Raw genomic sequence first — 25811 nt, 5'->3', positions numbered from 1 at the left:
AAGCTTGGCCGATAGAAGAGGTGATATGATTGAGAGATACAAGTTAGTGAGAGTAGTCTGCCAGATAGATATAGGAGAGCTGCACAGGAGATAATAGGTGGTGTGAGAACAAGAGATCATCCCTGAAAATTGTATTAGAGTCACATCAGTAAGGAAATGAAAACTTTTTTTTAGTGGTGAATGTTCTGGCACTGAATGTTTTTAAGGCTAAGTATATGTCTTGCATATTATGGTCTCTGAGTTTGGCCTTCAACAATGAGCCTTCTGATTCCATGGAAACCCAGAACTAATACAAAAATGCATAAGTTCCTAATACAATCATATTGCTTTAGCTGGTATGTGCATATAATGTGTTTAATTTGCTTTGTATATGTTTCTGATAAAGTTTGGTGTAAGTGTACCTTATTTTTTAATTGAATTTTACTATAAACATTCATGAATAGCTAATTTATTAGATGTGTCTACTTGATAGGTGTCCCCCCCTCCCTTATTCCTCAGAACAGACTCAAGCATGGACTCATGTGAAGTCCCTCACTCCTCCAGCAAATGCATTTCCATGGGCTTCATGTAATTGACTATGAACATTTCTGTGATTATAACTTCATAATTACATTCATTTAGGAAAGACAAGCATTTGATTTAAGTGCATTCTTAATTTAAATATATGATTAAATTAACCAGTAGTCCATTGAGACAACACTAACCACTATTCATCATAATATTTATTTGGTATAAACTTGATAAAATGCAAGTCCCTGTAAATAATAGGGAAAAAAATAAACGGATGAAAAACATAGTGATATATTTACGATAATGACTTAGAATCAAGGGGTGCAACAGATACTATAACTAAACCATATGATTAAGTTTATATTATTGCTAACACACTGTCAACAGTTTTCCTACAAATCAGTCTAGTATTTGTCTGGACATAGCAACTAAATTGTATTTGGGATATAGCTGACCAAATTCTATTCTGCATTAGCTTAAACCAGAAACAAATATTATAGTACAACATGATCAAATTTCATGCCATTCCTCAAAGCATTAAACCATTTTTAAACAACTCAGTTTCTTCACCCATTCTGTTAAAGTGGCCATACCATCTTAGATTAGCTCTGCTGACACATTCTTGAATGCTAATAATGTCAAGTTCATTCTAATATTTTCATTTTTAATATGCTTCTGCCATTGATGCCATCAGTTCACTCTACTAATTTTTCTTAGAACCCTCACATCTGTGGTCTCTAGTCTTTGATCAGGTACTTTATTTCTAACCCAACTCTTAGATCCATAAGCTAAAAATGGTTTAAACACTGTCTTATATAATGTTTGGTGTTTTTGGCTAATTTCTCTCTTATTTCATATGTTTATTCAGATGGTTACCCACCATACCAACTTTGCTTATTCTATTGTCTATTTCCAGATTTGACCTGACATTTTCATTAAAAACTGTGCCTAAATAGCAAAAATATTTTACTTGTTCTATATCCCTGTTTAGAATGCAGCTGAAGTTTTTTATGCTCTTGTCTATTTTCATAGTTTTAGTCTTTTTATTACTGATTATCAAGCCAAATTTGTTACAGCTGTTATTCAATTTATTTCATGAATCCTGGAGATTTCTGACACCTAGTGTCCCATCTCTCATCTTCCCACAGGTATACCCCATTCTGTTTTTAAAATCTATTCTATAATAGCTGAATCTAAATATATGCATGTAATGTCACCATACAATCAGAGATTGTGCAAGCTAACAAAGGAGCATAAGATTATCATATCATTACTGGATTTTTTTTTTAAATGAATTTTATTGTGTGTCCCTTATGCTGAATTTCATCAAAATCTGTTCAATGGTTTTAGGCTTTGATATTAGTTAAAGATGTGATATAAAAAAATAAAAAAAAAATCAGCTAACACCTTTTTGTTCCCGTATGGGGAGTAGGCAAGGCTGTTTTAGCCCTATCTAACTTTTGGAGACTGAGTGGGCAGTTCAATCTCCACTGGTAGCCAATCAGAGATATCTGGCCCAAGGCTATCACTAATTAATTGGTATGTAGTGAATTCTATTCTGAGGGGATGGAATTTATTTTGTCTTGTTAAACGACACATTATTTTAAAGAATGATTCATTCTGGTTTCAAAAAGTTTTATGCATCTGTTTTTCTCATAGAAAGCCATTGTATAGCAGTTAATGAGGAAGCTTACCTTTGTGCATGTATTAGCTCTGAACATTAGAAGGTCATGTTATACTGCCATATTTCAGCAACTATTTTACCTAGCAAAGAGGAAACATTCATTTGTGCTGCAAGACCAGTCACTGACATATCCCTTCTTGAAACATACTTTAATTGCTTCAACCATTTTTTGAACATGCTTTAACTGCCTGAATAGCCACATGGATGAAATATATCAATTAAAGTTGTTTCATATCCATATTATTTCAATATTATCCAAATATTTCTTCAACGGGCACTTTGCATCCATGTAATTGAGGTGAAAACATGTCAAGAACAGTGGTTAATATGTATTGTAACTTTTTATCTTTAAATAATTAGTCATGTTACATCTTAGGCTGACAATAAATAAACCTTATTCTTCAGTAATTTGTTGGGGAAAAAATCTGTGTTTTTCATTACTGAAAAATTACCTGCTTCATAAAAAAAAAATAAATAAATAAAAAAAAAAAAGATAATAAAGAATACTGAACCTAAAGTGCCTAAGGTTTTGGATGGAGAAGTTTTTTTAAATATTATCAACTAAATGGAAATTCATCAGCTACTTAATGACAACTGGTGTAGTCACTCTCGATCCACTCAAGTGATTGATCTACATGTGTAATGGGGGAAAAAAAGTGTAGAAACGTGTAATTGCATCAGGTTGTAGCATACAGGCCTCCTCATCAAACTACCATCCTTGATTTTTATTTCATCCTTTAAAATTTAAATTTATCACTTTCATCTCCAAATCACTCAGTGTATCATATTTGGATGTCTTTCTTCAGATTTTCCTATTAATATGAGACCCCAGGATTCTGTTTTTTTTATCTATCCTCTTCCTCCAGTGAATCTTTACTTAGCATCAGAGTCATATTTCTGAAAACTGCAACATTAAGTGGAAAACATTTTTCTCATAGGAGGAAATAAAAAAAAAATATCAGGTAGATTTTCCAGCTTACATAAAATGCACACCAGTTATATCAAGATTAAATGAACTGGTGTGTCATACTTCTGCTATGCCATTCATACAACCATCTGAAACTTCCTTCCATGCCTTAAATGTTATCAATTGCTTTGGGGATGTGGTATCTGTACCAATATCACACATATTTAGCTTATCTTCACTATCAGTGAATGTGAGTAGTTGACCAGATATACATTGAATGTGTAACCACCATGAAAGAGGATGAAATAATTGTCTATATGTGTGCCATTAAAAATGCTTATCAGTGGATTATAAGCATCAAACTAACATGTGAACATCTCCATATTTTTCTTCACAAAACTGCGATTTATTTTGGTAACAGATTAAGTGCATATAATATTCTTTAATCATATCTACAGTGATACAAATAGTGTGAATGATAGACGGAATGAGATCTAATACTGTGCCTATATATATATATCACATTGACCAGCTTCAAAACACTAAAAAACAATCACTGTAGAATTGCAGCTTTTCTTGGAAAAAACAGGAGTTGTAATAGAAGCATAGTCAAGCAGAACAGGTCATTTAGAAGCATATTATGAGTAAGGCTATGTGCAGGCTTGTGGAGAAAAGTCTGCTCTGTGGCATCATAGTGAGTACTGGGTAAAGCTGTCACAGCATTTAGTGAAGACTGATATCTAACAATAAATGATGTTATAATTAACACCATTTATAGTTATGTTTGTTTGTGTGTTTGGCACATATCTGTGACTTCCTCAGCTACCAGTAAACTCTGGGTCTCTTTTATTCTGCATGTTATTTCTCTTCTGTATATAACATGCCTCTGCAGCTCAGTTGCTATTGATGATGACCTTTGGTTGAAAACACCTGGGTCTGATGAATTCTATCTAGGATATGAAGAATCTTTATAAGGACTTTCATCTTAAGGTGAATTCGCCAGTCTCAATGTGGATTGCAGGGTTTTCATCCCAGAAACTCTGGTTTTTCATTTGGCAAAATAGGCAACCGAGCCAGAACAAACGAATATAGCATGCATGTCCTTTATAGCTTTTGTTGTTTCAGCCATCCAAATAGCCTGGCTCTCCTGTAAAAGTTTGTACTGATAACTCTGTATAAATCCCAGATCCACCCCACTTTTTAATCCAGTTTTGTACATTTAGGATAATGTGTCAAAAACCTAAAAATATTTATGCCTCTAAAAGCTGGCATTTCTGTTATGTCTTTCTATATAAATATTTCATAGACATTGTACTACCAAACTAGTATCCAACATTTCTTCTAAACTTATAAAAATATGTGCAGCTAGTCCACACCCACAGTTCAGTTTCTCTTATTTTGTACCTGATGATTATATCCTGTACTTTTCAAGAAGTAATGTCTTCTCAGTTTTCAACCTCTAGTGCAGTACTTAGTACTAATGTACAATAGGTTCTGAAACTTCAGGAAGCTTAAAACTTCTGAAACTTAAATGTATTGTTATTCATTCTTAGTTCTTCAAACAAATCATTTTTGGAACTTATGTTATACATTACCAGTTAATTGATATATTGTAAATAGTTTTCAAGGCACTGAAGAACATTAAACCCAACTTAAATACTCTGAGCATTTAAAAAAAAAAAAAAAAAAAAGTTTTTCCATCTTCTAATATTGGCCATAGTAAGCACTAGCAATCAACATGTAGCCCTGCTTTCAGCATGAAGCAAAGATAGCAGCAACAAAACAGAGCGATGACAGAGTGCTTTGAGTCTTGCTACCACAGATCACTTAATGCTAAAGCTGTAAACTAGACATTTCGAAAAAGAAAGTTTGCTATGGACTCATGTCAAAATTGACAAATCAGTGCTCAAACTCCCAAGCAACCTCAGCCAGCCATTTTTCTGCCTCCTGTGCCTTGCCATTAAACAGTTCCCAAACCTTGGCAAATGCATGGCTAGCTTGGAACAGTGCCTTATCATGCTCAGTGAAATCTTCTCCTGGAAAATCACCAAATTGAAAAAAAGCTCAAAGCAATTCATGATGATCGCCTCAAAATTAACATGCCTATTGCAGACAGTGCTAGCAAGCTTCATGACCTCATCAGTTCGAGACATAATTGATGCAGAAAATATAATGCCATCATCCTGAATTTCCATTCTGAAATGGATGCAATGCTAAATGAACGGCATTTGCAGACTCACTGAACAATGCAACTTTCACCCCAAATCTGGATTCGCATTGACCATGAACAACAAGTTGGAAGGCACCAGTCTTGCATCATGCGCATGAGCTCAGCCAGATCTGACTTAAATGCTAGTGGGGGGGGAGGGGAGGCAGCAATTATGATAAGAATTGCTCGAAGAGAAACGTCAAAGTGGAGGTGAAGCATGAACAATCAATTATAAAGAAAGGATACTAGTGAGAAAATCAAACTCTGTAAATAACCAGCATAGAAACCTGATTCCAAACACTACATAATAAATGCATGGTAGACCCATGTGGTCAACAGCAAACTTCACAGAACCTTACAGATCTATTTCACAAATATGTGGTCTCATTTTTAACCTTAACGATATTCACTTCTCCTCCAGTCTGCAAAAACTTCACTCACTTTTCCTGACAGAAACTCAAATCTCAACTACCTCAAACACTATTCATCTCTTCTTTTCCAGCTATTCATTCTTTGACTGCTTTTGCCTCAGAGGCGGAGTCTGTGCATATGTTCACTCCAGTATACCATGCCATAGAGTATCCAACCTGGAATCTCCCAATTTTGATCTCCTTTGGCTAAAAATTACTCTACCTCATTTTAGCAAATTCATATTCTGTCTCTATCACTCTCCTAAAGCCAGCAACCACTCTGAACTCTTCAGTCACCTTACTTTAAATGTTGATTTTCTTCAACCAAACTCACTAAACAGCACAGTCATCTGCCTGGACTCAGTGTTCACAATACCAGCTGGCTACAGTCTTCCTCCAACTGCTTGAATCAAACAGGCAGAGAAGCTAAGACTTTTGCAATCTCAAACAAGAACAATCTCACACAAATTGTCCGCATGCCCAGCAGAATACCAGACAACCTCAAACATCCTGGATCTCTTTCTCATTAGTGACTTATGTATGTAAGCTGTGAATGTTATCTGCCCTCTAGGCAGCTCAGACCACAATTTAGTGCAGATCTCTTCTGCCACGGAGCAACACATCCACATGTATGGCATTACAAAAAGGCCAAGTGGGATGATTTTCACAACTTCTACACCTTGTTTCATGGTTAGATTACTGTTTCTAGCCATCTGAAATAACAAATCACCGAAATAATTCTCATTGGCATGGAAACATTTATTCCCCACTCCACCCTAAATTTCTATTCCCTATCTAAGCCTTTGTTCTCTCACAGGTGTGCCAAGACTGTACAAAAGAAGTCAGGTATACTTAACTGGCTATATTCGAAAACTCCATCTTCCTATACTGCCTACATCAAAGTCTGGAAAAGCTGCAAGAAAATCATTACCACATCAAAAACTGATTTTGAGAGAGCTAAAAACAGGAAACTTGCAGCCTTCTGGGCTCTAGAAGCTATCGGCACAAATAGCACAAACATATCACAAATATGTTTGGGCTATTTGGGGTGGTGCCCCTAAGCACTTCCTAGAAATACTGGATTCTATACAGAAAAGAGCAGTTAAAATTGATAACCCTCACTAATACACTTCACTCACTTTCACACAGGCATTCAGTCTCTGCAGCCTGCATCTTCTATAAATACTTGTCTGTAGCCAACAACCTCTCACAATTCAACTCCAAACTCAGAACAAATTTCTCCTCCTATTTGTTCATCCCTTTCACTATTGCCCTCTGGAACAGTCTCCCGCCACATTTCCCAAGGAGTACATTCCACAACTTTTAAAGTCAAATGTGAACAAGTTCCTTATTTCCCATCACTACTAGTGTACTATAGGTTAACCAACCTCTTGTGGATGGGTTCTCCATAAAACAAAAAATAATAAATAAATAAAGCCAGACATTTATATATCATTTTAGAAAGGCATTTCTAAATATTGATTTAGAGGCATTTCTAAAAATTTCAGAATATTGCTCTAAATAATAATCATAATGAAAAAATTGTTTAACTAAATTTTTGGCAATTAATATTAATTTGTTTATATCCTTAAACTTTTAATTTTAGCACAATACTTATATCTCATGCTTTATTACTGTATAATGAAATGCTGTTGTAATTTTAGGTAACTGATGATTCAAAGCAAACAAATGTACCTGTTACACCACTAGAGGGATTAGCTGGAGCCCTGGCCAGAGCATTACAAGAGAGGTCACGTGTTCTCCAACATTCAGGTAATACCATCTTTTTCTGTTACTTTTTTTCCTAAGTTGAAAGTTCAGTAGTATTCATTAAATTTGGAAATAGAATTTTAATATAGAATAAAATTTTGCTGTTTTCTATTATCATTATTTTTAATATCTCTCATGCAGCAGATGCAGAAATTGTGAGGAAATTTTCATTTCAGTTTATTTCTCCATTTCTTCTTTGCTCTTCCTCCTCGTCTTCATTTTAGTATTAACAATGTCCTTTGGTTAGGAAAAAAACAGGGTTTTGAAGTTCATCTGGGACATGAAAAATCTTGATAAGGGATTTTTTTTTCATGTGAATGTCAGTTAATCTCATACAGAGTACAAATAGACATGCATCATGATCAACTGTCTTTCAGTTGCTCATGATGCATGTCTTCATGCATCATGATTTCAGTTAGTAAGGACTTTCAAAAAAGCATGTCCTTTAGGTGGTACATTATGTGAATTATATTTCCCCCTATGAGACCACTGCCCTTATTAGATGCCTGAAGTCTTTCATTTGGTCTCTAGAGCACGAGTTCCAGATTATGTAGAAATAATATATATAATTAATAAAAACAAGGGGGGGGGATCTTTAGCTACCCACAATATTAATGTACACCATGAGTTTACAATCTTTCATGGGTGTAAGTCACATAAAAACAATGTACAAGCCTCCGTAAAAGTGGTTAAACATATTGAAGTAATTTTACTGCTTCTTAAAAGAAACTGTTGAAGTGGTTGTTTGCAGACAGAGAGAGAGAGATGAAAAAGATGTTGGTATATCAGCAGAAATGATGTGTAAGTAGGTGCAAACCATATTTTCTGATATGAAAAAAGGGAGATCCAAGTTCTATATGAAAATTAAAGTAAGTTATGGGTGGTTCAGACATTTTAAGAATAGAAATCATCTATATGATGTCTCTGAGACATTATAGGACAACTAAGTTTGCAATTTTATTCCTTCATGAAAAAGAGTTTCCTTCAACACAGTTCTCTTAATGCAACCTTTTGCCTTTTATCTTGTTGAATGCTACCACTTGGCTCCTTTGCACACGATTCAAAAATCTGAATGTGTTCCCACTTTCTACTCAAAATTATCAGTTATACAAATTGCCAAAAGCTGATTCATCTGAATTTGCAGTTGGAATAGTGTTTGTCTTAGGTTTTGGACACCAATGTAATGGTCAGCACATAGAAGAATTTGCATCCCTGTATATTATGCTCAGTTGCAAAGGTTAAACCCATTGAACAATAACAGAAAAAGAAACTGAAGTGGCATAACTTGAACCAAATCCCAGCCTTCAGCCTTCTCCACATCAGAAGCTTGTCCAGTCGTTCCAAATATGTTTTTACATCTTTAAACTTAGCATTTTTGAAAAGAATCAAAGTTGAGCTGCTTTCAGAGGTAAACTGTAGACTCAAATATACAAATATTATTCAAGAAAAAATGAGTTTTGAAGACACAAATCAAACCTTGGTGACTCATTGGCAAACTCTAAGAAAACTTGGATAGATTCATCCAGGGAAGAAAGCAGTGATGTCATGGAGTTCTGATAGGAAGATCAGAACTCCATGGTGTACTCAGGAAATTAAAGAGGCAGTTTTGGAAAACAAAGTGTATTGAAAGTAAATCAGCATGTGCTTTGGGAGAATAAAGAGAAAAAGTAAGAAAGCAAAGCACTATATCCAGGTAGTTAAACAAAAGTATGGGAAGAATATATAAGATAAATATCAGGAAGGTGCCAAAATATTCTGGAGGTCATTGAAAAACATTAGAAATGGTCAAAAGAGCACAGATAGAGATGATGAAATCAAAATGAAACCTGAAGATGAAGATATTCTAGATGTCTTGACTCTGAAATATTATTGAATGAAACAAGAAGTAACAGAAAATTGATAGAAAAGAGTCATGAGAAATGCATCAAGAGTACATATCATTACTCAGGTAAGGGGAAGAAGAAAAGCTATTGAAATGCAGAAAGACAGCTTGCATACGTGATATTTGACCAGAAGTACTCAATGGAGGAACACTACATAATTCGGATGGCCTAATCATAGGGGTCATATTCCAGGTGATGATTTGAGTACAGCTTTCACAGTACCCCATCTACCTAGTTGAGCCATAAATACTGTTACAACTTGAACATCACATAAACCTTTAATCTATAAGTAAATCATTGACAGCTTTCAGCACAACGTCACATAGCAATACTCAGTGTTCAAAATGTACCCCCATTTGCCTTCACACACGGACAAAGTCTGCGAAGCCATATATCAATGGTGGCATGCACACCATCCACTGGAAATGCTGCCACTGCTTGCTCCAAATCCACCTTCAGGTTGGTGAGATGTTGTTTCTTGCAGGCTACTTTCTCAAGCCCAGATTCAGATCAGGACTTCCAGATGGCCAATTCAGGTTGTGATATGTGGTCAGGCACATTCACCTCCAACCACTGTTGTGTTGTCCTTGCCTTGCACAGGGGAAGGTCCACTATCTACCACAAAACAAGGTGTTCATGGGCCATACCACAGGTTCCAGCACTGTCTTGATACTTTGGCATAGGTTTTGACCCCTTTCTCACAGAAATGCAACTTGGATACTCCTTATATGCCCCCCCCTCAACAAACCATCACTGACACAGGGTGATAACCTCTCTGAATCCTGGGTGCTATGGCACATGCTTTGCAACCATCTGGGGCATATACCTGATCCTTTTTGCAGTTAAACAACTCTTCAATGATGAAAATCTCATCTGTGAAGAAAATATCTCTGTGTCTGTTTCTTTGTATACTACCACTAGAGAAGTGCCTTTGATTTCATCACAATCTGCTGAATAAGCTGTGATTAGTAAGCACCCATAAAATGATGTTAGCCCCCCCCCCCCCAGGTCATCACTTAGTATATGTATGACATCATTTTCTGCATTCTCACAGGATTACGGCTGAGGTGCCTTCAGAAGCCCTCACAAGCTGTTGCATTTTAATGCAATATGGTGACCTGTTCTTTGGCAGTCAGATACGTCTTCTGTATTGTTATAACAGTTAATAGTCTGATACACAAACATCCTGATCCCAAGTGCTTTTTTTAGCATGTTGAAAATAGCAGGTGGCTGTATTCCATCTTTGTGAAGTACTATTACAGCTACACAGTTTTCATAATCTCCCCATTGCATGTTAAGCTGTGTACAGCCAGACAACTCTCTCTCTCTCTACTGATAAACAGGCAAATGTGGCTACATACAGTGTACTAACAGAAATTTACAGCAAGACTGTGTATAATAAAAGGAAAATAAAGCTGAATGTGAGAATTATGGAGGAATTTCCTCTGCATATTACAGTGTACTATTATACTGAATATAACAGCAGAGGAATACAACATGGATGATGTTATACTCCTAAGTAAATCCTGTAGAAGTCAGCAGGATTCCATAAATAATAGCTGTATTCAATCTAGTTATGGAAATAAACAGGAACATTGAAAACGTCAGCTGCACCCTGAATGGACAACCTATAAAATAAGTGAAACATTTCAGTAATTTAGGCACACTTTTTAATAAAGATGGCAAGTTAAACATGAACATAACATAATTAGCAAAGCTGGTATGGTAGGAAGTCAATAGAATAAGAGAGAAATTAGTCAAACACTAAACTAACTTTATACGAAACAGTGGTGAAACAAATTTTAACTTATGAATCTTAGAGTTGGTGGGGGGGGGGGAACAGTTGATCAAAGACTAAAGGTTCCATATACGAGGGTGGTCTGAAAAGTTCTTGGCCTCAACCACAGATGGCAACATTTTATAGGCAAGATTTTTTTTTTTTTTTTTTTTTTTTTCTAAGTTGGTACATCTGTCATAAGCATCCATGTGAAATTGCAAATCATTCTATCAAGTAGTGTGTTTTATACAGCTGTCTGAAGCAAAAGTGTTGTCTGTATCCCTTGAAATGGATAAAATTGAGTATCGTGCAGTTATAAAATTCTTTGTAAAAGAAGGTATAATGCCAAAAGAAATTCATTCGAAGTTCATAAAAGTTTATGGGCCCTCTTCTCCTTTGTTTTCAACAATTAAGTTGAAATTGCTGAGACTATAGGCATTTCAGAAGAATGTGAAGGATATATTTTGCATGGAGAATTGCAAATGAAAAAGCGTTGCACAAGAAGGGTGCTGCGCTTGCTCACAGCAGATCAAAAATGCACTCACATGAAAAACTCTGAACAGTGCTTGGAGTGTTTTAACAAGAATAAAATTATTTTGTGTGTCGATTTATTACTATGGATGAGACTTGGATTCACCATTACACACCAGAATCCAAACAGCAGTCAAGAAGCCAGTTGTTCAGCACCTAAGAAGACAAAGTCGGTTCCCTCAGAAGGGAAAGGTCATGGCATCGGTGTTTTGGTATGCTAAAGGCATTTTAAAGTTTTAAAGGTAAAACAATAACCGGGGAATATTATTCCGATCTTTTAACCAGACTAGACGAAAAATTCGTGAGAAAAGACCTGGTAAAGACCCTTTCAGAAGAAAACATCATCTTTCATCAGCAATGCACCTGCCCACAAAGGTGTGTTGGCAATGGGAAAATTAAGATATCTGCACTATGAATTGTTTGAACATCCATCCTATTCTTCAGATTTGGCTCCCTCTGACTTCTATCTCTTCCCAAAACTAAACTCTTCCTCGCTGGTCAGCGTTTTTCTTCGAATCAAGAGGTGATAGAGGGGTATTTTGCAGATCTTACTAAGAATCACTACAGGGACTGGATAATGGCGCTGGAGCAAATTGCTGGAATAAATGAATAAATGTATCATATCATATTAAAAAATGAGGATATTAGGAAAGAACTTGCCATATTTGTATTCAGGAATGTGTTAACAGGTAATCTCAGGTGGTATTGCCACTTAAATAGAATGGAAAGGAAAAGATTAGCAAAACAAGTATTCTTTGCCAGGTAGGCAGGATAAAAGACTCAGAGAAAGACAAAGATCTTGGTAGATTGATACAGTAAAAAGTGCCTTAGAAGACTTAAATATAAAAACAGATATTTGGAGTTCTGACAGATAAGATAAAATATTTCTATATATCAGTGGTGTTCAACCTTTTTTACTACACGAGCTAGTTTTCAATAACAAGTTATTCGGCGATCTACTCTCTTATATAGATCATGTTCCCCCAACCTGATATCTCATTACGCACAAATAAACAACTAAAAACTTCATTTGTGTATTTAAAAATTTATTTATCACTTTTAATTATTTTAATACAACAAAAAAAAAATATATATTGAATTAAAATATTTATTTCTCTATTTTGGAAAAACAAAGTTAGAAAAAAACTACAGATTGATTACAAACTCACAAGTTACAGGAAATGCTGGTTGATTTAAAAAAAAAAAAAAAAAGTTAATGTGAAATTTGGCATTGTTTGGACTTCGCAATATTTTCATAATCAAGTTAATATGAAGAAGTGGCCAATCGCAGACAATCATCCAAATGATCATTTGTAATTTGGTTTCTTAATTGATTTTTTATGATGGTCATATTTGAAAAAGCGGATTCTGACAAGTATGTCAATCTGAAACACTACAGAATTTTTCGTGAATATCAGTTAATATTGGGAATTTTTCATGTGCATACTTCCAAATGACTTCATTGTTTATTGATTTTAAATGTAAACTATTCTGAATGTTTAATATCTCAAGTTCTACTTCAGCTTGGTTCGTATCAAACAGCCCACTAATTTTATTTGAAATTTCTGTGATGTTCAAGTTTTCTTGAAATGGATAATTGATAAAAGATACAATTATTTCAGTTTTATTAAAATCTTTAAATCTTGAATTTATATCTTCCTCAACTAATTCTATTTCACGAATAAATTCTTTTAAATCATAGCGAAGCATTTCTTGATTTTGTTCAAAAAATTTTAATACATATGAGAGATGCCTAAATTCACAGTCATTTATATTTTTCTTTAATAAAAGTAAGTATTGTTGAAAAGTTTTTATTGAACTTAACATGTCAATTAAATTTTTATCTCTACCTTGTAACTCATCATCATCATCATCAAATTCCTGCCATGTACCCACAAGGGGTGTACAGGATATGATAGTACTACATGAAAAAATTATATCATTGCTAACTTCCTATCTACAATTTTCCTCCAAATCAGTCTGTTACTTGTCAAGACTCCAACATTATCAGATCTTATATTTCTATTGTCTAAGGCACTTTGTACCGTATCAATCCACCTATATCTTGGTCTTCCACTGGGTGGTTTTGCTGCCAACCTGGCAGAGAACACTTGTTTTGCTAATCTTTCCTTGCCCATTCTGTTTAGGTGACCGTACCACCTGAGATTAGCTCTGCTAACGCATTCCTGGATGCTGACAATGTCAAGTTCTTTCCTAATATCCTCATTTTTAATATGATATTGCCATTGATGCCATCTGTTCACGCCTCTAATCTTTCTCAGGACTCTCATATCTGTGGCCTCTAGTCTTTGGTCAAGTGTTTTCCTTCTGACCCAGCTCTCAGATCCATAAGTTAAAACTGGTTTGAACACTGTCTTGTATACAGCTAATTTAGTGTTCTGACTAATTTCTCTCTTATTCCATATGAATTTATTCAGTTGACTTCCCACCATACCAGCTTTGCTGATTCTGTTGTCTATTTCTATATTTAATTTACCATCTTCAGTAAAAATCGTGCCTAAGTAGCTGAAATGTTTTACTTGTTCCACACGTTCTCCATTCACAACACAGTTGACATTTTCAATGATTCTGCCTATTTTCATTGTCTTTGTCTTTTTATTGTTGACATTCATACCATATTTATTACAACAGCTATTCAATTTAGTCCGAGAATCTTGCAGACTTGTAGCAGATTTATTTAGAAGTATAACATCATCCGCATAAAGCAAAGAGCTGACATTAACATCTCCAATTCTGATATCATGTTTAATACCACTTTCCTTCATAATGTGATCCATATAGATAATGAATAACAGAGGGGATAATGTACATCCTTGTCTCACACCAGATTTAACATTAAACCATCTTCCTGTACTTCCTTCAATTCTGACTGCTGACTTACAACTCAAAAAAGACTAAGTATTGCTTGATATAATGCCCCATTGACACCATATAACTGTAGTGTATTGAATAGCTTCTCTCTTGGCACCTTGTCATATGCCTTTTCCAAATCAACAAAACTTAAATACAGATCTTTGTTATATTCCCATGCTTTCTCGACTATTTGTCATAAAGTGAAGATCTGATCCTGACAGCCTCTGTTTGGCCTGAATCCAGCTTTTTCTTCACCAAGCTTTTCTTCCACAATTCTTCTCAACCGTTTCTCAAGTATACTTGCATAAATCTTGCCAGGAACACTCAGTAGGGAAATACCTCTGTAATTCTCACATTCAGTTTTATTTCCCTTTTTATATATGGGTACTATGAGAGCTCTACTCCAATCATCAGGAATTCGTTCCTCTGTCCAGGCTTTCTGAACTATGCAGTGCAGCCACTGTAAGACTCTTATACCACCATACTTCAGCATTTCTGGTCGAATATCATCTACTCCAGCTGCCTTTCCACATTTCAAACCTTTGATGGCTTTTTCTACTTCAAGTATGGATATGTATTCCTGACTGCATGCCTGGTCAGTGTTTTTTTACCATTGTGCTGTCATGACTGCTTGTTTCATTTAGCAGTTTTTCAAAGTAATTACTCCATACTTCAAGGATATCTTTTTCTCCAGTTTTCATGTCACCTTTATCATCTCTAACTCCTTTTACAGCACTCTTTCCTCCATTCCTAAGCTTCTTCAACAACCTCCAGAATATTTTGCCACCTTCTTGATATTTATTTTATATGTTCTTGCCAAAGTCCTCCCATGACTTTTGTTTAGCTAGTTTTACACAGTGTTTAGCATTCTTGCATTTGTCTCTATATTCTCTAAGAGCACAAGCTGACTTATTTGACAGGAACTTTTGATATGCTTTCTTCTTTTCCTTCACTGCCTCTTTAACTTCCTGCGTCCACCAGGGAGTCCTGTTTTTTTTTTTATCCTTGCAGACAACCTCACCACATGCCTCTCTGGCAGAATCAATCAATGTTTTCTTCAGAGTTTGCCACTGAGTCTCCAAGGTTTGATTCCTGTTCTCAAACTCTTTCATTTTTTCTTCAATAATCTGTGTGTATTTTAGTCTACAGTTCACATCTGAGAGCTGCTCAACTTTTATTTGCTTTAAAACTTTCTTACATGTTATTCTTTTCAATATGAAATTCAATTTTATCCTGCTCAAGACTAAATAGTGATCACTTCCAATTTCAAATCCTCTGTATACTCTAGTGTCCTCCACCAGGGAGAAAACATCACTATCAACAAACATCTAAATTTAAATTGCTTAATTTCATACAGAAATCTACTAAAAATGATAAGGGTAACAACCATCTTTTATCACTCAATTGTGGATAAATATCTCCTTTTTCATCAAGAAAATTTTTTATATCATTAATTAATACAAGAAATCTTTCTAAAAATTGACTTCTGCTGAGCCAGCAAACATTATTGTACAACAGAAGTTCCCTATCATCATCTGCCTGTAATTTAAATAACTGCCGTTGCAGGGCTTTTTTTTTAAAACAGAATTTACAATTTTAAATGTAATATCCACATCTTTTGTGTTTATTCTTTTACTACAAGTACTTGTTGGTGAATAATACAGTGGTATGTTAAAAAATCTGGATATTTGTCATCGTTTTTACATAAGGAAATGAAGCCTGGTTTATTACCTATCATTGCAGGAGCACCATTAGTAGTAATAGACACAAGTTTAAAAAGTGGAAGTTTGTGTTGTTTCACAAATTCATCAAATGCCGAAAAAATGTCTTCTCCCCCTAGTCCTTCCCAATAATGGTATAATTTTCAAAAGTTCTTCTTTACTTGCATAATCTTGAAATACCATGCAAATAAATACCATTAACTGAGCAATATCAGTGAAGTCGTTTGATTCATCAAATTGTAATGAAAATGCAACACTGGTGAATGTCTGACATTAACCTGGCCTGGAAACTTTTCTCCAGCAATTAGAACTTTCTTTCGGCAATTTGAAACCTTGTCTGTGGCCTAGAAGTAGTCTTTCTCTAGCGACGTCTTGAACCGAGAAGCTCCTTTCTGGAAGCAGGAAACTCCTCTCTCAAGTAACATGGATCTGGGCAGTCTCTCTGACAGCGACTCTGGACTGGGCGGCCTCCTCTCTGACAGTAATTCTGGAACCGTGACCCCTTCTGCTTGCTTCAGTCCCTTTTCATTAGGCCTCCTCTGAGACCTCGCATGAAGTTTGGCAACCCCCAAAGAATCGGTATGAGTCTTTCATCTTAAGTTTCAAGTTCAGCACGCCTTTTGTTCTCCTCCGCTTTCTTTTGATTGTAAGTTGCCGGCCATCGGAAAGTTGTTTGAACTCTTTCTGACTGACTTCGGAGATATTTACACTTAGAGCCTGCAAGCCTTTCTCATACATATAAGTTTCAATAACAATCTTTCTAAACAAAGGCAATGTTTTTGTCGCCGAAGCTGTATATAGCAGCATCGGCGACAAAAACATTGCCTTTGTTTTTAACACTCTAACATATTCTTATTAAAGCAGTATATACAGTTAGCTTCAAAAGAGTTATTTACAAAAACATGTAATACAAACTATACTGAGACAAACAAAGTTTATTTTTTTATACTATTCACGTGGGACTTAACCTAAGTAAAAAAAGCTATGTAAATGTGCTTTGGAATATTTAATATTTAAGCTACAATTGAGTTTTTACACTTTGCTTATAATCGTATTCAGTCAGCTCGCTGTTTGACTTCCACTGATCCAAATTAATTCATTTACCTGGACTTATAAGAAAATTACTGATTTGACAATTTTAACGAAAAATAAATAAACAATAGCAATACACTTAAAGCGAATTAAAAAATAATACAAAATAATGATAAATAAAATTGTCAAATCAGTAATTACTTACATTCTTACTTACAAAAGATCGACCAAAAATCGCTCCGCGATCGACCGGTTGAACACTCCTGCTATATATCTTGTAATAATTTCCTTCTGTGCTACTTAGATCTCCAACAAGGAACAGCTTTTCCTTTTCACCGTGTCAGCTACCATCTCCAATTCTTCAAAAAAATTCCTTGATTTCTTCCTTAGTAGAAACTTAGTAGAACCTTCTGTGGTATTATTCACAGAATGTTCTACTAAGTTATACAGCTCTGACCTTAAGTTTACTGTATATGTATTTGTTATACCAGTTCCCCATTCTGATATTTGCCCATATCTCTCTTCATATTGCCTGCCATTCAAGAATATTAACCTCATATTTAGTATTGAATACTATAGCTACTCCTTCTTTTCCCTGATTGTCAGTGCCTGAATAAATATAACATTTTGTATTTGTTGCTTAGAAAGATCTGGCCTGCTTTTGTCTTCTTTGTTGTAGTCATACCTATCATTTTGACCTGGTACTTATCCAATGCTTCTGCTAGTTTCATTTCTTTTTCATATGCTTCTTATGTTGGCAGTACTAATCTTGAACTTTGCTGATGAGTTGAGATATCTTTCGGGATTTCTTCCAGTAACTAACTTTTTGTTGTTCGCCCTTAGTTCTCTGACAAAAACAATGGTGACTTTGTTTAACTGGGTGACACCCCACCAGCATGAAGTTCTGTCATGTTGTACCATCATTTTGCATTATGGTTTAAGCCATTAAGAACAATTTGTTGTGCTAAATCCCAAATTTCCAGCCCAGTCTTGTTCATTCAGTATCCAGGTAAATACTTAACAGGATGCACCATGAGAGGGTGAGGATTGGACATTAGGGCAGACATCCTGGTTGGTTCTCTGCATTTCTTAAAAGGCTATGTGGTGATCTCCACCCAGTTATACAGCTCTGACCCTAAGTTTACTGTATATGTATTTGTTATATTCAGTAAAGTTGATTTTATGGGTTCTGCTATTAGCAACACGTCATATTACATAACTCGGAGTTATAGCACTTACCTTGTTAGATAAGTGGTTTCCTTAAGTGTTGTTTATTTTTCTGATCAGTGCATAGAAATAAAAGCACATAAAAAATTGAGAAACTTTTCTAGAAGAAAAGTTATCATTTTGAGCATAAACATTTTCTCTCATAAACATATATAGATATTTCTGAGAAGAAATATGAAATTGAATCATTACATTCGTGAAGCTTAAATATAGATTGAGATAAAGTGTACACACACACACACACACACACACACACACACTAAGGTACAGTGTGAAAAAAATTAAAATATCCCTGTTTAAGGTCTTGCAGAGTGCCATTGAGTGATCAAAATGCTGCAGGTATACATTGTGCATCATGCAGAAGTGATATCTTGGGGGATAGGAGTTCAAAATTCGTCACATGGTGTCGTTGTAAACACCAAATGCATGGAATTTGCATAACACACAACTCAATTAGTGCCAGGAAGGTTTACCAGAATGAAGGGATTTTTCCCTTCATTCTGGTTGTTAATACCATCCACAGTGATGTCACTTACTTTGCCCCAACGTGCTTTGCTCATGAGGCTGTATTATCTAAACAATTGCAATGCTGTTGCTGCACTTTGTGAATTTTGTCACATGAACAAATGTCAACAAGGTCCGCTATCTCCATGTGCTCTGCAACAAATGATTAGTCATTTGAAGAAACTGAATCATTGGGAGTTAAATATGGCAGACGTCACAAATGAATCAGTTCACAATAAGTAAATGAAGTTGCCACTACCGTTGTGGAGCTAGCCATGAATAACAGCATTAATTCCTGCAGTGCCTTACATAACTGCCTGAAAAATTCTACAGAAGATTCTGCATTTCTACCTATTCAAGATAATCCTGACACAGGAGTTGCACCTGCTGGACTTTGAAAGTTGACTGATATTCGCTTTAACATTCCTTTCTCGAGTGGAGTTGGACACTGCATGGCCGTGGATGATTTTGTGGGGAGATGAGGGTCACTTTCACCTGAATGCAGCTGTGAATACCCACAATTACTGGGTATGGGCTAACACAAAACCCGCATGCAATCCAACAAATTCCTTTGCATTCATCTAAAGTTTTACTGTTTGGTGCAGATTTACAGCTTTGTTTATATCATTGGATGATCCAATAAGGAAATTAGAAATATTTGCCAGTTGGGTCCTGTGATCTGCTCAGTTACTGCTGAGAGGTATTGTAATATGATAAACAATTTTGATGTTCTACACTACATCTATGCATAGATTATCATTTTCATGACTGAATTCATTTTCACACGTGAGTTGATCCGTATAGGAGGTTCTTTGAGAACATTTCACGGAAGCCAGAGTGATCAGGCATGTGTCCCACTGCATGGCTGCCTCGTTCACTTGATCTGAGCACATTGTGACTTTTGGCTCTGGGGATTTCTCAAAGACTGGGTTTATTGGAATCATCCTGATAACTTGTCAGCGCTGAAAGACAGCATGTGAGCAGCATCAGTCCTGACCAGCTTTGTTCTGCTATTGAACACACGTGCGAAGGATGCAGTTTGGCATACAGTAAGGGCAGAACATTGAACAGTACAGCCCATGAATGCATAATGGAAGTGAATAAAAATGTGTTATTTATGATTGTGTTGCTTTTCTCCTTCTTACACACACACACAGAAAAATTACTACATCTAGGTGTTTCCCTGGTGCAAAAATTCACGTAATAGTCATGCCATTTGGCTGCAAAATGTTAGGGCGAAAGAACTGATTGACTTGGTTGACACAAATGGTTTGAGAGGTGAGAGTATTCTGTGGGGGAGAATGTAAAGGAGTTGCTAGAAGCAAAATTGAGGAGCAAGAGGTTGAAGATTGTCATGCTGTGATAGAGGCAAACTCATAGAAGGATTTGCATAATGATAATAGACTGCATCTAACAAAACTCAAAATCTGAAACACAAATTCAGGAAAACTTAAGCAGTTAGGGTGGAAGCAGGAGGAGGAGTTTGTGCGATGACACCCATGAGACAAGTGAGTGTGAGAATAACCAAGTGTGGAAACTAGTCTCTCAAGCAAAATTATTGAATAGGGTAGTCAATTCAGGAAGTAAAGGTGGGCATTAAGGAATACTGCAGTTTCTATATACTAATGCCAGAAGTATCAGGAACAAGAGGGTGGGGGGTTGGCATTGGTTAGTGCAACCTCACCAAAAGTTATAGGCATCAGTGAGACTTGGCTAACAGATGATGTCATTACAAGGATAGAATGTAAAGGATTTAGTATTTTCAGGGAAGATAGCAAAGATAGGAATTGCAGCCAAAAAGAATAGAAGATAGGCTAGAGGGTGTCTGTTCATTTGAAGCAGTCTGGTGTGAGATCAAGACAAAATATGCAGTTAGTTGTTATTATAGGCCAGGAGGTTCCACATAAGATCTGGAAGATATGCATTGACAAATTAGTATGAGTACAGGTGGAGTGATTATTATGGTGAGTTCAATTGATTGAACTCACCTATAGCTATGGAGCTATAGACTGGAAGGAAATAAGATCACATGGCGGGAATGAAATGGAATTTATATAATTCCATAATACAGAGATATAATTACTTGAGGCAGCATGTGACAGAGGGTACTAGGGTTGTGAGAGTATTGGACTTGGTCATAGAATCAGAAGAGCTATCCATAACCACTGTGGCCACATTGCCTCTGATTGGTAAAAATGACCGTGTGGTCTTGACTTAGGAGATTGTAAAACATAAGGAATATTCTTTCAAGAAGGGGTATATGTGAAACTACAAGGCAGGTGATTATGACAAGCTTAGGAGGATGCTTAAATTTGTGCCATGGCATAAAACACTGCAAGGTAAGAGGGTTCTGTGTTAGTAGTGCATGAAAGATAGTTAAGGATCATCTAGAAGAAACAATATTAAATTGTATACCTAAGGCAAGGAGTGTTAATCAGATAGGATTTGTTCTGCAGCTCATGCTTAACTTAATGAGCTGCAGAAGAAAATGCTGTGGAGGGTATTAGGAAAAAAGTGACTAGCAAACTCGTGAACAGTACAAGGCTCAGGCAAGAAAGGTGACCAGCATAGCAAGGAAGACAAAATCAGATTATAAGAAGAATCTAGCTGAATAGGCCAAAGGAAATCCCAAAGAGTTCTTTTGTTACTTGACAAGCAAGTGGAAGAATGACTATGGAAGGATTAACCTTAATGAGTGATAGTTGAGTTACTGAGTAACCTCTTTGGAAGGGTATATCATCCAAGTGAGGTTACTGCTTTAACATATGTTACTAACACTGATGTGGAAATAGAGGTGAGGTGGATGAATTGGAGGTTCTTAGAATAGTGCAGAATCTCAATTTAAATACAGCTGTGGGATTGGATGGAATATCAGCTTGGGTTTTGTGAGAATGTGCAAGGAAACTGGCAATACCTTTGACTAGGCCTCTTTAATTTAAGTCTCATCTCTAGTAGAGCTCCAAGGGAGTGCAAAGAGGGCAAAATAATTTCCTTGCATAACAGAGGATCTAAGACCACAGCAGCAAATTATAGACCAATCAGTATAGATCAGGTGTGGTGGTAAAAGTACTGGAAAAATTGGTCAAAAAGAGAATTCAAGAATGGGTGGATAAAAATATGATACTATATAAGAGACAACATGGCTTTGTGAAGGATCGGTTATGCCTTAGTACATTGGTTCTCAACCAGTGGTACATGTACTGCCGTGGGTACGTGCTGGGCCATTCAGGGGGTACAGTACAGTTCACTCAATCATAGCATATCTTTCCTGTGAACAGTATATTAAATATTTTTATTTAAAATGAAAGCTTTTAACTGCAAAATTTTTCATCTGTTATAAATAAACTGATAGAGTATTTCATGTAAGGATCACTTAAGGGTCAAAGTCAAATAATGGAGAGGAGACCTCTATATTGCCTTTCAGGAATGCAGAGAACCAACTGGGGTATCTGACCTGATATCCAATCCTCACCTTCACATCCTGTTAGTAGTTATCTACTTGTTACTAGACGAACAAGAATGGGCTGACAATCTGGCACTTAGCCAACCAAATTGTACTATCTGTTGGCTTAAACCACAAATTCTTATGATGTTACAACATAATGACATTTCATGCCAGCTGGGGTATCACCTGGTTAAACAAGGTCCCCCCCACTGTTTTTGTCAGAGAACCAGGGCAAACAGTGAAAAGTCAGCTACTGGAACAAGCCCCAACTCAACATCTCGAAGAAGAAGAAGAATAAATCCAACATCAGAAGAACTGATAAGATGGGGACCATCAGTATAAGGAGTATTAATTGAAAAGAAATTGAACTTGCAGAAGAATTGGAAAAGTACCGCATGGACATAATTGGCATTACTGAGACAAAAAACATGAAAATAAGTGAGATCTTAGTAAATAATAAGCATAGGATGTTATTTTCAGGCAATAATGATCAAGAAAAGGAAAGAAGTAGCAATAGAATTCAACACCAAACATGAAGATAAATTTCTTGATTGGAAAGCAGTTTCAAGTAGAGTTATATGGACAAACTTCAAAATGGAGACATGGACAATGAAATTTATTTGTGCCTCTGGTCTCACAGAAGATTCTTTCAAGGAAGAAGTGGAGGAATTTTTTGAGTCATTAGAACAGAGAACTGACATAAAGAAAATGGAAAAGTGGTCCTTATTGGAAATCTGAAGAGCAAAGTAGGAATTGAATCCAACCTGGCATATAGGAACATTTGGAGAAAAGGAGAAAGCTAATAATCATGGTATTTATAGGACTTCTGCTCAGGATATGGACTTGTCATTACTAATACCATGTTTCAACATAAAAATGTGCACAAGTTCACATGGAGTGAAGATGCAAGAAATAAGAAAAGCCTCATTGACTATGTCATTGTTGATAATGATATCAACATGCTGGTTCAGAATACAAGAATGTACAGAGGATTTGAAACTGGAAGTGACCATTACTTAGTACTAAGCAAGATAAAAATGGATATCACATTGAAAAGAACAGTATGTAAGAAAGTTTTAAAAAGAATTAAAGTTGAGCAGCTTTTACGAGTAAATTGTAGACTTGATTATACAAACATTATTGAAAAAAATAAATGAAACAAATTGAAAACAAGAACCAAACCTTGGACTCTCAGTGGCAAACTTTGAAGAAGACATTGATTAATTCAGCTAGGGAGGTATGTGGTGAAGTTGTCTGCAAGGATAGAAAAATAAGAACACCAAGAAATTAAAGAAGCAGTCTTGGAAAAGAAGAAAGCATAACAAAAGTTACTAGCAAATAAGTTGGCAGATGCCCTAAAAGAATACAGAGAAATGTAAGAGAGCTAAGCTGTGTATAAAAGTAGCTAAACAGAAAGTTGTGGGATGACTTTGGTAAGAACACAGAAAATAAATACCAGGAAGGTAGCCGAATCTTCTGTTGAAAAAACTTATAAGTGGAGGAAAGAGTACTGTAAAAGATATCAAAGATGATAAAGGTGACATGAAAATTGAAGATAAGGCTATCTTAGATGTCTGGAGTAATTACTTTGAAAGACTGTTAAATGAAACAAGCAGTGACAGAACCATAGAAAATTTTCACAAGGAGTGCAAAGAGCAGCTTTCACCTGAACTACATATCTGTAGTTCAGGTGAAAAATACTTGAAATGCTGAAAGGCAACTGGAGAAGATGATATTTGACCAGAAATGCTTAAGTATGGTGGTATAGAAGTTTTGAAGCCTTGACCTATCAGTGTTCGATGTTTAAAGTATAGGTCTGTTGTGGGTGTTTCTAGAAGCAGGTATTGGTAATAACTAATCTCTTAGCATGGACAAATTCCAACTATTTCACCACAGGTGTTATGTTCACCCAGTGAACATTCAACACTCAGGCCTAACTCTCATACTCTTTCCCACTTTTGCATTCAAGTCCCCTAAGATGTAAAGTACATCTCTCCTTAACAGTCTGTAGGTTTTCATAGAATTCCTCACTCTCTTCGTCAGGCCTATCTGTGGGATGTATAAACTACCACAGTTGATACATTGATAAGATTAGCCTTAAGTCTAATACAAAATATTCTGTCATTAACAGGGTTCTTTCCTGAACTATCTCTTCAGTATCAGCTATCCCATTCTCAATTTTCCAGATCAACAAAACTTAAATACAGATCCTTGTTATATTCCCAAGATTTCTCAGATATTTGTCTTAAAGTGAAATTCTGATCCTAACAATCTCTATTTGGCCTGAATCCAGCTTGTTCTTCACCAAGCTTTCCTTCCACAATTGTTCTTAGCCGTTTCTCAAGTATACTAGCATAAATCTTACATGGAACAATCATTAGGGAAATACCTCTGTAATTTTGACATTTAGTTTTATTTCTCTTTATATAGATGAGTACTATGAGAGCTCCACTCCAATCATTCAAAATTCATTCCTCTGATCAGGCCTTCTGAATTATGCAATGCATCTACTGTCAAACTTTTATACCTCCATATTTGATTACTTTTTCTACTTCAAGTAGGCATATGTATTCCTGATATTTATTTTCAATGTTCTTAGTAAAGTCTTCCCATAACTTTTGTTTAGCTAGTTTCATGTAGTGCTTTGCTTTCTTACATTTTTCTCTGTATTCTCTTAAGAGCACAAGCTGACTTACCTGGCAGGAACTTTCCATATGCCTTCTTCTTTTCCTTGACTGCCTCTTTAACTTCCATGGAGGTCTGATTTTTCTATCCTTACAGATCTCTTGCTGAATCAGTCGATGCTTTCTTCAGGGTTTGCCACTGAATCTCCAAAGTTTGGTTCTTGTTTTCAAACTCTTTCATTTTTTCTTCAGTGATGTTTGTGTATTTGAGTCTACAGTTCACCTCTGAAAGCTGCTCAACTTTGATTTGTTTGAAAACTTTCTTACACACTCTTCTTGTCAATATGAAATTCAATTGTATCCTGCTGAAAACTAAATAGTAATCATTTTCTATTTCAAATCCTCTGTATACTCTTGTGTCCTGAACTAGTAGAAAAACATTGCTATCAACTATAACATAGTCAATAAGACTTTCTTATTTCTTGCATCTTCTCTCCATGTGAATTTGTGTATATTTTTATGTTGGAACATGGTATTAGTAATAACTAACCCATGTCCTGAACAGAAATCCAGCAGACATTTACTACTATTATTAACCTTATGCTTTTCTCCAAATTTTTTCAAAATATTTCTGTATGTTGGTAATCATTTCCTACTCTGCTGTTTAAATCCCCAAGAAGGACTAACTTTTCATTAGAACCTT

At 35.7% G+C, this 25811-nt stretch overlaps 1 protein-coding gene across 1 annotated transcript in view; it reads left to right on the top strand.

Moving 5' to 3' along the window:
• Nucleotides 1-25811, top strand: part of LOC150101787 (actin nucleation-promoting factor WAS-like) — a 112846-nt gene that overhangs the window by 83316 nt on the left and 3719 nt on the right. Inside the window, exon 11 of the mRNA XM_090400881.1 lies at nucleotides 7385-7493. Within this exon, the coding sequence (XP_090257007.1) occupies nucleotides 7385-7493 (109 nt within the window). The remainder of the gene's footprint in view (nucleotides 1-7384; nucleotides 7494-25811) is intronic.

This window comes from Typopeltis vanoorti, chromosome 11 (assembly GCF_054136105.1).
Source record: "Typopeltis vanoorti isolate ZY-2024b chromosome 11, IOZ_Tvanoo_1.0, whole genome shotgun sequence".
Classification (NCBI taxonomy): domain Eukaryota; kingdom Metazoa; phylum Arthropoda; class Arachnida; order Uropygi; family Thelyphonidae; genus Typopeltis; species Typopeltis vanoorti.
The sequence above is the reverse complement of the archived record's forward strand: the minus strand, read 5'-3'. Positions and strand labels throughout refer to the sequence as shown.